The following is a 16,154-nucleotide window of genomic DNA, read 5'->3' on the forward strand; positions in this document are numbered from 1 at the left end:
AAAAGCGTTGTCGTTTTAAAGAAAAAAATATAAAAATTATTTTAAAATCATTATTTTTATATTTACGAAACTATTATTTTTCTTTTACCATGTATAGATTCGAATTTTACATATAATCAACTCAGCTAATGATTTCAAACTCATAACAAAATAATAGAATTCTGACATTGAAGTAATATTAGTATTTAATTACATGAGAAGCTAGTAAATATCAAAATTAACACTAATTCTGTTTCAAAGTAGATAGTGATATTTACAAATAAAACAAAAGAGTACAAAATAACTAGCCGACCTAGAAGCCAACAATCTGTTTATTTCTACTAGCTACACTCAAAAATTATTATCGGCTTGAGAACGGGACAAAACAGTACAGTAATTACTACCACAATACTGAAGAAGTAGCTTGTCTTTCTCAATCTATTACAGGAATAAGCAATTGGATTTTGTATAGAATCTTTGTGAGCTTTGAACAGATTGAACAGTTGGCCTGAAATATAAACAAAAAATTACAGTGAATAGTTTGAACCAAAAAATTACTTCTACTAGCTATTTTCTATAAATGAACCAAAACTCATTACTCAGAAATGAAATGCTTGCAGAAAGAAAGAAAGAAATCTTGCAGAAATGCAACGTTTCTTCAAACTGCAGAAAGAAAGCTTGCAGAAATGAAATGCTTTCTTCTCTACAAACGCTTTTTTGCAAAAAGCACTGTTGTTGCAGAAATGCAACGTTTCTTCAAACTGTAGAAATAAACCTTGCAGAAAGAAAGCTTGGCTTGCAGAAAGGCAACGTTTCTTCAAACTACATTCTAAAATGCATGCAGTTTCTAATATGCATTCTAAAATGCATGCAGTTTCTAAACTGCATTCTTCAAACTGTACAGTTTCTAATATGGAGAGAAAGCTTGCAATTTCTTCATTCTAAAATGCATACAGTATTTCTTCATTCTAAAATGTATACAGTATTTGCAGAAAGAAAGCTAAAATAAAATGTTTAGAATATGAGCAATTTCTCATCAATTACTGAATCAAGACGCTCCTTAGTGTACTGATCTCGACTGTCCTGTATCCCTTACAAAAGTAGCAATAATATGTTTCAAGTCCATACATGAGCATTACTGTATTTCCAAGTGATTGCAACTATGATCTCCCAAATTTGTAAAAACATGGACGACAACAAGCATTGAAGAACCACCTCCGTCGCACCGGGAGGCGAAGAGGTTCATCATACCTGCCAGAACATAGAGAAATAATATCGTAAATATCACAAATTCCAAATAACTAGAGGGAAAGAGTAAAAAGGAAAATCCATCATACCTGTAAGAAGTTTAATATCCAATACCATGTGGAACATGTAGCTGTAGAGTTCTGGGGAAAAGGAAAAGTGGCTTCAGTCACCTAGCTTTAGAGTTAAAAAACAGTCCTGAAGACCATGGCGCAAGTCTCTAACCTTTGCAATTTGTAGTGCAAGAAATGACATCCATACAAACACAAGCAGGCCGAGCTCCTTCCAGTATATATTTTGAAGACGTGGAACCTGCATTTAGAGACATGAAGTCCAGTAAGTTAGAGTTAGCAAATTTGGAAGATGGAAGCATGGATTTCACAAATGTGCTGACATACTACCTCCAGTTCTGTTGTCACTGCTGCACCTTTTTGTTCAGTGTTAGTAGGAGTCATAGGAAGAGGTTCATACTCGATGTCTTCCTGCTCTTCAACAAAGATGATTTTCATATTGAGCAACCTGCCTTCAAAACCAAAGAACATTGTATCAACATTTATGTATCCTTACCCCACTGCGTACCAAGCGTTTAGCAGCCTCCTGAAATAATCAACAAACAGATGAGAGTTAATGAGTTGCACAATATTGATTGAGAATTAAAAGGATCTTACCCTTTTAAGAATTGTCTCTAGTTTCCATGTGTCAACACCTTTCATGAAAGCCTTGGTCGAGGTCCCTAAATTGTTCTAGCCAAAGGACATCAGAAATGGCCTTTCATCTTTAACTGAAGAGAATGATCATCCACATTGAATGATAAATTACCATAAATAGGACAATTAGGAGGACAGTGACCATCCAATCAGGAAAGACAACATTAAAAATGATGTCGATGCTGATCCCTAGCATAAGCATGGGTTGAATGAGCAAAGCTAGATCATAGTCAATGACGGGCATATGTAAAGACGGATGCCTCAACCTAAGATTGTAGTAAACAGTAGAACCAGCTGCACCCATAATCATGCCTGCCCATGAACATTAAGATTTCATTACTCAAGAATGAGTTCATCTTGTCACGTAACCATACAAAAACTTGGCCTCAGTGGCATAAAACACACACGCCACAAAAACACATCGATTAACAATGAAACAAAAGGAATGCATAGAAAGCCAAAATACATGAATTTGGGAGGGTAAATTTTCTTACACTTTGAGATTGCTGTAGTAGACTTGGGATCAAAACCAACGATGAGAGTGAGCATGGGCACGAAAATTCCACCCCCACCAACTCCCCCGACACTACCAAACGCTGCTCCAAAGAACGCAATCATGGAACCCACCGCAATTTTCCACCCGAATTCCATGGGCTATCGCCAAAAAGTGAGGGAAAAAGCCTTCATTAATCACAAAACTTGATCGATCTCATGCGAACAACCAACCAGAGAAAGAATGCAGAAAGTTTACCGGCCAAACAGGTTTGTAAGAATTTTTATCAGTCTGCCATAGAAAAAGACGCGAGTTTGCAATATAATTAGATTCAATATCCTCTTCCTGAACAGTATGCTTTGTCCCCCTCAACCCCTCAATTCCAATGCTCCGCTCCGACGACACTACCGCTAATGATACCAAGAGGCAAACTAATCCAAGCACGGCCGCCGACCCCAACTTTCCCAGCCATTTCCATTCCATCTGCACGGTTCCTCACCTTTGCTCGTTCGCCGTGAGCTTTGGCTACGAACGCAACGAAAGATCCTAGCTTTCACTTTCCTGGCAGGTTATATCAAATGCCTAAATAAAAACATCAGCGTTATGGGATTGCGACCAATTTCGGCCCTTCCATAATAGCAAATCGCCGAGCAAGGAACATAATAAGGAACTCAGCCAGAAAGGGAGGATAATTAAGAAGATGGCAAAGGCCAGGAGACACCCTCGGGGAGCGAGCAGAGAGGTTTAAATAATTAAAGTAGTTTCTTGAATATGAAATCAGCAGAACCAATGGAAAACCTAAAGAAATGAAAGTTCGAGACGTACCATCTCAGATTCTTGCAGGCGGCGTCCTAGACCTTGTGCTTCTTCTTCTCCACAGTGTTCTCGAACCACCTCCGTATCTTGCACTCCTGGAGCACCCCAGCCTTCATCACCTCCCTCGTGAACCTCCGTAGCAGCGACTCATCCGGCTTGTCGTCGGGGATCACCACCTGTGCGTTGTAGTTCCCGCCCTTGGCGTAGAGAACGTTCGCCCAGGCCAAAGCAGGGAAGCATATTCCGACGATTGCAGCCTCTCCCATCGACGAGGGTCGAACGAGGGCGGCGCTGTTGATGAGGCGTGGGAGGAAGCCAACATCTGATTGGATCGAACGCAAAGGAAGGAGAGAAGAGAGGAGAGGAGGCTGAGGGGAAGGGTTTTTCTTGGTGGAAAGTGGAAGCGGCGGCAGGGAAGAGAGGAGGCCTCAGCACCGGGATCTTCCGTGGTCGATCGCCTCAGCACCAGGATATGCCGCTTGACGAAGGTGTGGTCTGGACGGAGAGGAGTTCGGAGGAGTGGTTCGCGGAGAGGGGTTCACCAGAGAGGGGTTTGCCGGAGAGGAATTGGATGGAGAAGGCCGCGTGAGATGAGGAGTTGGGAGAAAGGTTCGGGATAAAAATGATCGGAAGATAGGAGTTGGGAGAAGGGTTCGGGTTTTCTACTCCTTACCTAGATCCAACGGTTTGTATTAATGAACTTAACAATAGACAACACATTTTAAAAAACGTTGTCGTAGACACTAAAAAAAAGTCTAATAGACAACGCTTTTTACGAAGCATTGTCTTTGACCCGTAAAAATCACTAATAGACAACGGTTTTTAAAAAAGCGTTGTCTATTAATAATAAAATAATGAAATAAACAACGCTTTTCACTAAAAGAGTTGTTAAAAAAAAATAGACAACGCTTTTTATAAAAAACATTGTCATTTAAGTGTTGTAGAATCCCAATTTTCTTGTAGTGATGGCGCTTCAATCGAGTGTCGTAAGAGAAAGGTAGTCTTCCGACCAGAAGCTGAACCGATGTTTGAATTCATTGGGGAATTTGGGAAGGAAACTGAAAGATTCTTATCAGTTGTAAAGGCACAGAGGATGTTAGATAAAGGATGTACTGGATTTCTAGCACACGTGGTTGATACAAGTCAAACCGGGGGCCAGAAGCTAGAAGAGGTCAGGGTGGTGTGCAACTATCCAGAAATATTTCCTGATGAACTACCGGGATTAGCCCCTGATAGAGAAATAGAATTTACGATCGAATTAGTTTCCGGTACTAAACCAATCTCTAAAGCACTTTACCGGATGGCGCCGACTGAGTTGAAGGAACTTCAAGAACAGCTACGGGAGTTACTCGACAAGGGACTTATTCGCCCTAGTCACTCTCCATGGGGAGCTCCGGTGCTGTTTGTGAAAAAGAAAGATGGGTCTATGCGAATGTGCATAGACTATCGAGCGCTGAACAACGCGACAATCAAGAACAGATACATTGACCTAAGGTCCGGCTATCATCAAGTGAAAGTGAAACAAGATGATATACCAAAGACAGCCTTTTGAACAAGATACGGACACTATGAGTTCGTAGTTATACCCTTTGGAGTGACAAATGCTCCTGCTGTGTTCATGGATTTGATGAATCGGGTATTTTCGGCATATCTCGATAAATGTGTGATCATCTTCATTGACGATATTCTCATCTATTTAAGAACCCAGGAAGAACATGCCGAACATCTGAATATTGTACTGCAGAATCTCCGAGAAAAACAACTATATGCAAAGTTCTCCAAATGTGAGTTCTGGCTAGACCGAGTAATATTCTTGGGTCACATCATCTCCAAGGATGGAGTCATGGTAGATCCAAGCAAGATTGAAGCCGTAAGTAACTGAAATAGGCCAAGGAATGCCAGCGAAATCAGAAGTTTTCTGGGATTAGCGGGCTACTACAAGAAGTTCGTAGAGGATTTCTCCAGATTTGCAGCCCCTATGACGAATCTCACCAAGAAAAACAAAAAGTATGAATGGACGGACGACTGCGAGAAGAGTTTTACGGAACTGAAACGGAGACTGACCAGTGCTCCGATCCTTACTCTTCCGGAAAGTAACAAAGGCTTTGATATGTATAGCGATGTTTCCTTACTAGGACTTAGAGCTGTACTCATGCAAGACGGAAAAGTCATCGCCTATGCCTCTAGACAACTCAAAGAGCATGAAAGAAATTACCCCATTCATGACTTAGAACTAGCAGTGGTGGTATTCACTCTAAAAACATGGAGGCATTACTTATATGGAGCCCAGTGCAGGATTTATACAGACCACCAGAGTATGAAATATTTCTTCACGCAGAAAGACCTAAATATGAGACAACACAGATGACTCAAGCTAGTCAAGGATTACGATTGCGAAATCTTTTATCATCCCGGGAAAGCGAACAAGGTGGCCGATGCACTCAGCCGGAAGTCCGGTACCACCTGACATCGCTATTCTAAGTTCGAGGACGAACTTTCTATGAGGTATGGGGTACTATAACACCCACAAAATTATAAGATAAGTATATGGGTATTATTTTTCTTTAGAGCATAGAAATAAAAAAAATAAAAGAAAAGGGAAAATATAAACCAAAATAGAATAAGAAGAGGTGAGATCAAGGATTAAACCTTGAACCTCCCATAAATAATAGAGATAAATTGATGTATGATAACCACTAGAATAATGAATAATATATGGATATAAAGGAATGAAAATTTAGTTAAAGGTGAGAATAAAATAAAAGAAAACTAAGCAAAAGAGCAAGAGAAAACCAAGTGGCTTACCTCCTCTTCCTCTTGGTTAAGAGAAGAAGCAAGCAAAAGATAAATTGCCTACTTCCCTCCCTCTCTCTATTTTCGTGGGATTTAAAGGAATGAGGGAAAAGAGGAGTTGAGGGAATGAATGAAGACATGTTTCATTTGCAAAGGAATAAATAGATTGGGAGAAGAAAAACAAGAGATTAAATTCCTTTTTCTTCTTCCTTCCTTCTCCTTCTTCATTCTTCACCGAAACCAAGAGCCCCTCCCTCTCCTTATTCCAAAAGCTAAGCTAAGTTCCTCTCCAAGAAAACTAAATTTCGAGAAGAAACCTTCAAGATCTATCCCTTCCAAGCAAGAGAAGAAAAAGGAGGTGCAAGAAGAAGACGCTCTCTCCTTCCTTGACACTTAGGATACCTTTTTCCTTAAGAAAAACCACAAGCAAAAGGATGTAAGTTTCCCTCACCTGTGGTAAATAGCTTGTGTATTTTCTATGAGATTTGGTTGCCTAAAAACCTAGGATACCTTCATGAAATTTTCGGCCAAGACAAGACTAAAAAGAAGGACCTAGGAAATGTAAAGACCTAAATTTTGACATGCTCAATATGCTTCTTGTAACATGTATCTTATGGTAGGGATTTATCTAATGTTCATATGCTAGAATGGTTGGTTAGAACTTAGAGTCATATCCCTAGACTCTCGGCCAAACATGAATAAAGGAAATAGGTAAGTTAAGACTCAAACCAAGCATGCTCCTTTTTGTTTTATGATATGTACTTCATGATGAGAAAGTTGTTAACATGATATGCTCATATGATGATTGAACTTTATTCCATGCTCATAAGTATTCGGCCATGATAGGATTAGGGGCCTAGAAAAATTGTTAAACCTAAACTAATCATGCCATGATCCTCCTTAAGACAAGATATGAAATTTATATGACATGCTCATGTTGTAGTGTGGTTAGAACTTGTTTTCATGCCCATGAACTTTCGGCCACAACAAGTTTAAGGGCCTAGGGAACTTAGAACCTAACCTAATTATGCTCATGTTGTTCCTTGTAATAATTGCTATGAAATTGGTTTAGGGTTTTCATGTTTTTATGACCCTTGAAACCTAGTTCCAAGCCTTAAAGGTTTCGGCCACAACAAGTTTAAGGGCCTAGGAAACTTAGAACATAACCTAATTATGCTCATGTTGTTCCTTGTAATAATTGCTATGAAATTGGTTTAGGGTTTCCATGTTTTTATGACACTTGAAACCTAGTTCCAAGCCTTAAAGGTTTCGGCCACAACAAGTGTAAGGGCCTAGGAAACTTAGAACCTAACCTAATTATGCTCATGTTGTTCCTTGTAATAATTGCTATGAAATTGGTTTAGGGTTTTCCATGCTTTTATGACACTTGAAACCTAGTTCCAAGCCTTAAAGGTTTCGGCCACAACAAGTGTAAGGGCCTAGGAAACTTGGAACCTAACCTAATTATGCACATGATGTTCCTTGTAATAATTGCTATGAAATTGGTTTAGGGTTTTCCATGCTTTTATGACACTTAAAACCAAGTTCCAAGCCATAAAGGTTTCGGCCACAACAAGTTTAAGGGCCTAGGAAACTTAGAACCTAACCTAATTATGCTCATGTTGTTCTTTGTAATATTTGCTATGAAATTGGTTTAGGGTTCACATGCTTGTATGTTGATTTTAACCCAATGTAATGCTTGATAAGATTCGGCCATGATAAGTTTATAAGTTTAGGAAACCTAGAACCTAACCTAAACATGCTCATGATGTTTCCTTATGGTATATGATATGATATTGGTTTAGGGTTCACATGCTTGTATGTTGATTTTTAACCTAAGTCACAACTATATGTTTCAGCCACTATATGACATTAGGGTTAGAAATCTAAATATGATTCCCATGTACCTCACATGCAATGTTTTATGATGTGGTAAGAGCTTGCTATGCTTCTATGTTTAATTATGTATAATTATGATCTATGTATGTTGGTAACCCTTATGCTGGCTGTGTGCCCAAATTATGCATGCTATTTATTATGAGTTGTGCCCAAATTATGCATGCTTTTATGATGAGCTGTGTGCCCAAACTATGCATGTATTTATGATGTGCTTTGTGCCCAAATTATACATGTTATTATGATGAGCTGCGTGCCCAAATTTTTTATGGTATGATATGATAAGAAATATGATATGCAAGAAATAATAAGAATCATGATATGTATGACATGCTACTTTACTTTATATGGCTTGTACCAAGGGTGAGCTCCATAAGCGCCCCGGGGTCGATGGACTAAGAAACGGGCCTCGTTAGGGATGAGCTCCTAAGTGCCCTAGGTCGATGAACTATGAAACGGACCTAGTATGTATGCCTTGTAGGGTTCAAAACTTGCAACCTTGGACCTACATAGGACGCCACATTTATGTATGTGGTACAAGCCGGGTCCCTAATCATGTTATGTTTATGTTTAAGTATGTATGTAATAAGTTTTCAAAAGACATGTTGCATATATTTTTGCATGAATCATGTTTTTGAAAGTTATCTCGCATAAGACTTTATTATTATGTTACGATATGCCATGATGTTTATGATTATGATATGTTATGCTAGGATGCACTTTATGATTATGTTATGATATGCCATGATACTTATGATATGTTATTCTAGGATGCACTTTATGATTATATTATGATATGTCATGATACGTATGATTATGTTATGCTAGGATGCACTTTATGATTATATCATGATATGCCATAATGCTTATGTTTATGTTATGTTATGCTAGGATGCACATTATGATTTTACCATGATATGCCATGATGCTTATGACTATATTATGTTAAGCTAGGATGCATGATATGATATGCCATGATACCTTACGATTATGTTACGATATGATGCTTCTATACATGATATGATGATTTATCTTTATGCTTTATGCCTTGGAGATTAAGTTATGCTATACGATTTTTGTGAGTAGGAAAGGATCTTACTGAGCCTTGTGTGCTCACAGCTTACTTTCCTTGTACCACAGATAAGGGCAAAGAATGGATGTACTAAGGGAGCAGCAGGAGGGGGCAAGAAGGGCGTGTGTAGTAGTGACTCGGCTAAAGAGAAAGACCTGCTTCTAGTTAATAAGAATTATGCTTATGTCTCTCTTTTATGACTCCATGACATTTCATCATACTCTTTAGTATTATGGCTTAAATTTATGTTAAGCATATTTTGTGACTCATATATTATGTAGTTAGTGATGATGATTTGAAAGTAAAGAAAAAGTTTTAAAAAAAAATTATACTATAGATAAGACTTCCGCTGTTTTAAGAAGAAAAGATAAATAACCCCCGTCAGCTTGAGCAGGAAGGGGCGGGGCGTTACAATACTTACTTGTATTAATGTCAAATAACTAAGTATAATAGCGTCCTTGAGTAGAAGGTTCTTACCTATATCAATCGATTGGTTGAATCGATAGTGAGATGATATAGGGAACACTACTCTTAATCATTCCTAGTCTAGTATTAACATTCAGGGACAATGTTAATGTGACGAGACTAGTATGTAGGCCAACTCGATGACTTGATCTCACAAGTCATGGATATACAGATATCAAATTGACACATGGGTATGCATTGGAGAATGTATACTGAATGACCCGCCATGAGAAAGTATCATGGATCATTATATGAGTGTCATATACTTTCTCATGTGGCTATTAGTATGACTACTAGTCCTTGGACCTGAAGTCACCATGGTTCCCTACATAAGGAGTTACGTACTTTGGCTTCGTCAAACGTCACCCGTAACTGGGTGGACTATAAATGCAATTACTGGGTATGTAAGAACTTGTGCGGAGGGATGTGAGTGATATAGATGGGATCTATCCCTCCTATATGACGGGAGTGACATCGATATTTTTGATAGAGTGAGACCACTAAGTGCATGGCCATGCCCAAATGAGTCAATATGAGATGTTAAGCTCATTTGATTGAGTGAGTCTACTTGGAGTTTAAGATTTAGATTGATTAGAGGATGACACGGTCTATGTCTCACATTGATCAATCTAGATGTCAAGGATAGAAGGACACTTGTCATATATTGTGAAGAGTCACAATTAGTAGTCACAAGGTGATGTTGGATCTCAACATTCTTATAACTTGGGTAGTAATGATGTGTTGCTAGATACCACTGATTACTTATGCTTCTAAATGAGTTTAGGAGCATTGCCAACATTATAAGAACCTATTGTTAGGACCAAAAGTAGCTAGAGGGGGGGGGGTGAATAGCTCGTCGCGTTCGCTCGGTGGTCGGCATTGCTTGTTTCTTCAAAGATGTGCAGCGGAAATACAAAGAAACAATCACACAACGCTAACACGGTTGGTTTACTTGGTATCCACCTCAAAAGAGGTGACTAATCCAAGGATCCACACCAACACACACACCCTTCACTAAGTAAAACTCTCCTTTATGGTAACTACCAAGGGCGGAGAAGCCCTACAAGACTCAACACAAGAAGAGAGGGAAAGGATACAAGAAATACAAGCTTACAAGCTTACAATGAGTACAAACCCTAACCCTAGCTTCTCTTCTTGGCTTTGATCCGCCTCTTGACTTGGAAACCTTCCAAGATCCTTCAAGAACTGGCAATCTGAGCTTTGTGAGTGCTGTGGAGAAGCTGGCGAGAGATCTGAGATGAATCTGCGAAGAGATGCCGAAGGAATCGTGCGCCTGCGGCCTTTATCGACGCCAACGGTCGGATCCCGATCGATTCGAATGTTCCCAATCGATCGGGGAGGCTTTGGATCGATCCACGGATCGATCCAGAGCGCCTCTGTGCTATGGAAAAATGCCTGGATAGATCCACGGATCGATCCAGCGCTTATCGCGTGAAGCAGCAGCGTCCCAATCGATTCACTGATCGATTGGGACATCTGGATCCATCTACTGATCGATCCAGAGGCTTTCTGTTCGCTGGGAAAGGCCTGGATCGATCCACTGATCGATCCAGTACTTGGTTTTTGCCCAAAACCAAGTCCCAAGCCTCTCAAACCAACATCCGGTCAACCTTGACCTGTTGGTACATCATGCCTAGCATCTGGTCACTCCTTTGACCTGCTAGGACTTCCCACCAAGTGTCTGGTTAATCCCTTTGACCCACTTGGACTTTTCTATTCATGCCAAGTATCTGGTCACTCCCTTGACCTACTTGGACTTCCACTAGATGTCTGGTCAATCCCTTTGACCTATCTATATTTCCTCGTGCCAAGTATCTAGTCAATCCTTTGACCTACTTGGACTTCCCAACACCAGATGTCCGATTATCCTTGATCCATCTGGATTTTCCCTTGCCTGGCTTCACTCACCAGGACTTTCACCTAGCTTCACTCACTAGGGCTTTCACCTGGCTTCACTCACCAAGACTTTCACCTAGCTTCACTCACTAGGGTTTTCAATCTGCCTAGCTTCACTTAATAGGACTTTCCTTCTGCCTGGCTTCACTCACCAGGACTTCCATTCTACCTAACATCCCAGTTAGGACTTCCCAGTCAAGTATCCGGTCAACCTTGACCTACTTGACTCTTCTTCAATCAATTTCTTATTGTCAAACATCTAAACTCAAACCAAGACTCAGCTTGGTCAACCAGGTCAACCTCGACCTGAGGGATGTTGCACCAACAATCTCCCCCTTTTTGATGTTTGACAATACCACAATAACACTTACAATACCACATGTAAGTTAGGCTAATCCTATAGCCTCAATCTTCATGCCACTAGGTAATGAACACATAAATTAAGCTCTTCATTCTCCCCCTAAGAGGGCACACTCCCTCTAGGTAATGAAAGCCTAACTTACACCCAATCACAGGTCCTTTCATTCTCCCCCTATTGGCACACATCAACCCATCTTTGGGCACACATCAACCCATGCCCCAATTTTGGGTACACGTCAACAAATCCATTTGTTGACGATTCTCCCCCTGAAGAGTTGCTCAACGTTGTTCACAACATCGCTCGTTGTGATCAACACGATAATGAAGGTCTCATATCCTTCATTTATCCTTAACTTCTCCCTCAATGTAGACAAGTACTCAACGTTGAGCATTTTCTAACCACTTGAGTTCCCACTTGAAATAATGAGGATATCCACTCCCCATTTCAAGTTCAAAAGCTCATACATGAGCATTTTCTTTAAAGAAGGTTAACCACCTTCCAAGGTTCATGAAAAATAAATTTTTCATGTCTTTAAAGAGTCTCTCCCCCTAAAGACATGGTGGTAACTTCTGTCATTGCACCAACAATGACTTGGAATCCCTAAACCTTTAGGAAACCCAAATTTAGAAGTTTTGAGGTTCAAATACTCAAAATTTGAAACAAACCTCAACCTAAACTTCAATGAAGCCTTCCTTAACCAATCCATCCTTGTTTTCACATGAAAACACCCTTTGTATGTATACAAATGTATTTTGGGGGTTTGGAATGGTTACCTAGACTCAAAGAGGTTCAAAGATGCTGAAATCAGGCCTTCCCAGCCAAAATCAGCAACTTGGATCGATTGGAGTTGGGTTCCAATCGATTGACCCTTTCTGAATCGATCCACTGATCGATTCAGACTACCTGGATCGATCGGCTGATCGATCCAGCGAGCTTCTGCTCGCGGGAGACTTACCTTCTGAATCGATCCACGGATCGATTCAGGCACTCCAATCGATCCATGGATCGATCGAAGCTCTGATAGTTGCTGAAATTCCATTTCAGTCAACTTCAGAAACCCCTAGAAAATTCTACAAAAATCCAAAAATCATAAAATTTCGTGTAGACATTATTTAGGGCATACTTAATCATGGAAAAATAGTTTTCTATGAAAATACATCATATTTTCAAAGATTGACACAAGTTTGAAAGTTTGCTAAAACTTTAGCCTTTTCTTCAAGTTTGTGTCTAACTATTCAATGGTGATTACTATCAAAAGATAGCCTTCACCATGGTTTTCCAAAAGCATTTTAAAAACATTTTCAAAACCAATATCCCATCATGTTCCTTGGGCATAATGCACATGACTTGTACATTAGCTTTCCCAATGATGGGAAAACACATAACTATGTGTTTTAATGAACCTAAAAACTCAAAAGAATGCACTAAATCAACATCTTGAGCTTTGTTCATCATCCTCACATCTCACTTGTATCTAATGTGCACTAAAGCACATACAAGTCACCTTATAGTCTTTGTGAGATGTAGATTTTGGTTTTGCCCTAATCTAGGGATCATGCATATCTATCTAGGCATTTTAAAGATATTAGACATCCACCTAGGATGTCACTTGTTAATAAGTGTTGTTAAATGCCATTTGTCCTTAATTACAAGGAATTAAACTAATGCATGATAATGTTATGACATACATCAAAATAAAATAACTTTCAAAAGAAAAATTCCTATAACTACATGATGTATGAATGTCATGACATGGTATTTTTGGATTTTGCATAATAAAACATGAATGCAAAAATAGACATGATGTCATGGCATATGATGGGCAAACAATCATGGCAAGATTTAGCATAAATAAAATATACCTAGATTAACTATCTAAGTATCCTTAAAATCTTAGCTAAACTTACAACTTAAACCTATATTGCCCTAAAGTGCTTCAAGAAAATGCCAAAGCCTAAATTGGCATTTCTAATTCCCTTGATTAATGCATGCCAATTGAAAATAAGCATATCCTCAAATGTTGGCCTATTTCATTTTTCCCAAGAGTAGCACCTTTAAATTAAGGCCCGGATCGCCTTAAATTTCCTAAGAACATACAAAAATCTCAACTTGGTAGTTCTTATGAATTTCCCAATATGTGCCATTTAAGATTAAAATCAATTCTTCCACCATTAGGCACATTTTACTCTTTCAAGGAGTAAATAATAATTCCATTTCATTTTCAAAGGTTAACAAAACCTTGAAAATGCTCATTGAGTGTCAATTTCCTCAAAGTTGGGTTAACTACCCTTCTAATCGGAGTTGACACTCTCTAACCCATTTATGGGGTAGAGAAAATGCTCCTAGGAACCTAACACCTATTGGTGCTCCTTGGATGCTCTAGGTACTCACTAGGGATAACTTCCCTAGATACCTTCCTAGTGACCTTGTTGGGCATCTTAGAAGCCTTGGTCACATTTTCTAGGTCAACTCTAGGGATAGCCTCCCTTGTGACTTTGTTAGTGACTTTCTTAGACTTCTTAGAAGTCTTAGTCACTTTGGTTGCAAAGATACTTCTAGGGATATCTTCCCTTGTATCTTTGACTTGACCTCTAGACTTAGGGTTTATTCCATAGCTATATGGAACCCTATGATAACTAGGCACAACCTTTTTAGCTTTGGGTTTGTATCTCAAACCTCTATAGCCATTGGAAGACTTTTGTACCCCTAAACCTAGGTTATGCTCATTTTGTCCTTTTAGGATATTTTTCATCCTTTTTAGGGTATTTTCCATTTTATCAAGTCTTGATCTCAAGACTTGATTTTCTATCATTAAATCCTTAGGTTTTGGTCCATGAGCATTTTTGTTCTTGGGCATGTATCTATTTTCCTTAGTGTTCCCGCCCAAGTGTCTATCTACCATCCTAACCTTAGGTTGGGTAGTTTTGGCATGTAGGGCCACATGCTTTTCCTTAAAGCCCTCATGCTTTCTATTCTTATGGTAAATTGCATTAAAATGATAAAAATTAGAACTATCATGCTTTTTACCATAATATAAAGGGGTAGGCTCAATAAATGTTACATTCTTCTTTACCTTGGAGGCTCCCCCTTGACTAATGCCTCCTTGAGCCTTGACTATCTTCTTCCCCTTGGGGCATTGACTTCGGTAATGCCCCTTTTGATTGCAAGAGAAGCATATAATATGCTCCTTGCTTTTCTTTGTGTTGGGGATGATCTCCTTGGGCTTCACCTTGCCCTTTTGTGCCACTTGGCCCTTTTTCTTGTCCAATTTAGGGCACTTGTTCTTGTAGTGCCCATGTTCCCTACACTCAAAGCATATAATATGATTTTTATTATTAATTAAAATATTTATACCTTTGCTTGTAGGGGTGACATCTTTTCCTTTGGATCCGGAGGTAGAAGCTTCCTCTTGATCGGACCTTGATTCTCCTCCATTTGATTTTTCTTGACTTGTGGAGGTAGAATCTTCTTCCTCCTCTTCGTCTCTTGACCCGGATGTAGAAGCTTCTCCTTCTTCTTGATCCGGCGTCACCAAGGATTGCTCCCCCTCAATCCTAGAAGTGGAGGCTTCATCATCTTGAATATGAAACAAGGAGTATGCTCCCTCCTTGTTCCCTTCGTTGCATTCCTTTGAGGATGAAGCTTCTTGGATTTCCTCTTCTTCGGAGGTTGAGCATCTCTCAACCTCGGAGTCCTTCTCTTGGTCTTGCTCCAAAGAGTCACCCTCTCTGGATACTTCTTGCTCTTGTACAGTGGAGGGGATCTCTTTATGAAGCTTGGCCAATTTGCTCCATAATTCCTTTGCATCTTCAAATTTTCCAATTTTGCAAAGGTTGGTGCTTGGCAATAAATTGACCAAAAGCTTGGTCACTTTGTCATTTGCCTTGCACCTTTGAATTTGCTCCGAGCTCCATTTGCTTTTCTTGAGAAGCTTGCCCTTGGAGTTTGTTGGAGCTTCAAATCCTTCCATTAGAGCAAACCATTGCTCTATCTCCATCATAAGAAAGTTTTCGATTCTTGATTTCCAAGAATCGAAGCTCGTGGAAGTGTACGGTGGAGCCACCCTTGTGTCAAATCCAAGTCCATCTTGGAATTGCATCTTGAAGTTGAGCTCCTTGAAATCTTTGACTTTTGATGAATTTGCTTCAACTTCTTCACCCTCTAGCTTTTCTTGTTATGCTTGACCCTTCCGGCGATGATTCCGGTGAAGAGCGGCCTCGCTCTGATACAACTTGTTAGGACCAAAAGTAGATAGAGGGGGGGGGGGGGGGGAATAGCTCGTCGCGTTCGCTCGGTGGTCGGCGTTGCTTGTTTCTTCAAAGATGTGCAGCGGAAATACAAAGAAACAATCACACAACGCTAACACGGTTGGTTTACTTGGTATCCACCTCACAAGAGGTGACTAATCCA

The 16,154-nt window shown here is 39.7% G+C and overlaps 1 protein-coding gene across 1 annotated transcript; it reads right to left on the reverse strand.

The window, feature by feature from the left end:
• Positions 1 to 1,114: 1,114 nt before the first annotated feature.
• On the reverse strand, positions 1,115 to 2,907 carry LOC121991062 (sulfite exporter TauE/SafE family protein 3-like). Its single transcript, XM_042545089.1, has 9 exons — positions 2,683 to 2,907; positions 2,426 to 2,585; positions 2,044 to 2,243; positions 1,893 to 1,967; positions 1,804 to 1,821; positions 1,626 to 1,706; positions 1,431 to 1,536; positions 1,317 to 1,367; positions 1,115 to 1,230 (listed from the first exon to the last, which is right to left on the reverse strand). The coding sequence occupies exons 1-9, from the start codon at positions 2,905 to 2,907 to the stop codon at positions 1,115 to 1,117; spliced, it is 1,032 nt and encodes a 343-aa protein (XP_042401023.1).
• Between the last annotated feature and the right edge of the window lie 13,247 nt (positions 2,908 to 16,154).

This window comes from Zingiber officinale, chromosome 6B, assembly GCF_018446385.1.
Source record: "Zingiber officinale cultivar Zhangliang chromosome 6B, Zo_v1.1, whole genome shotgun sequence".
NCBI lineage: Eukaryota > Viridiplantae > Streptophyta > Magnoliopsida > Zingiberales > Zingiberaceae > Zingiber > Zingiber officinale.

What these genes read in the sequence shown, in the direction of transcription:
- LOC121991062 (XM_042545089.1), bottom strand. Translation starts at nt 2,907, where the DNA reads ATGGAATGGAAATGGCTGGGAAAGTTGGGGTCGGCGGCCGTGCTTGGA. An exon ending in CTTACAAACCTGTTTGGCCG is followed by an intron (nt 2,586 to 2,682) that starts GTAAACTTTCTG and finishes TTTTGGCGATAG; the next exon opens with CCCATGGAATTCGGGTGGAA. An exon ending in TACTACAGCAATCTCAAAGT is followed by an intron (nt 2,244 to 2,425) that starts GTAAGAAAATTT and finishes GTTCATGGGCAG; the next exon opens with GCATGATTATGGGTGCAGCT.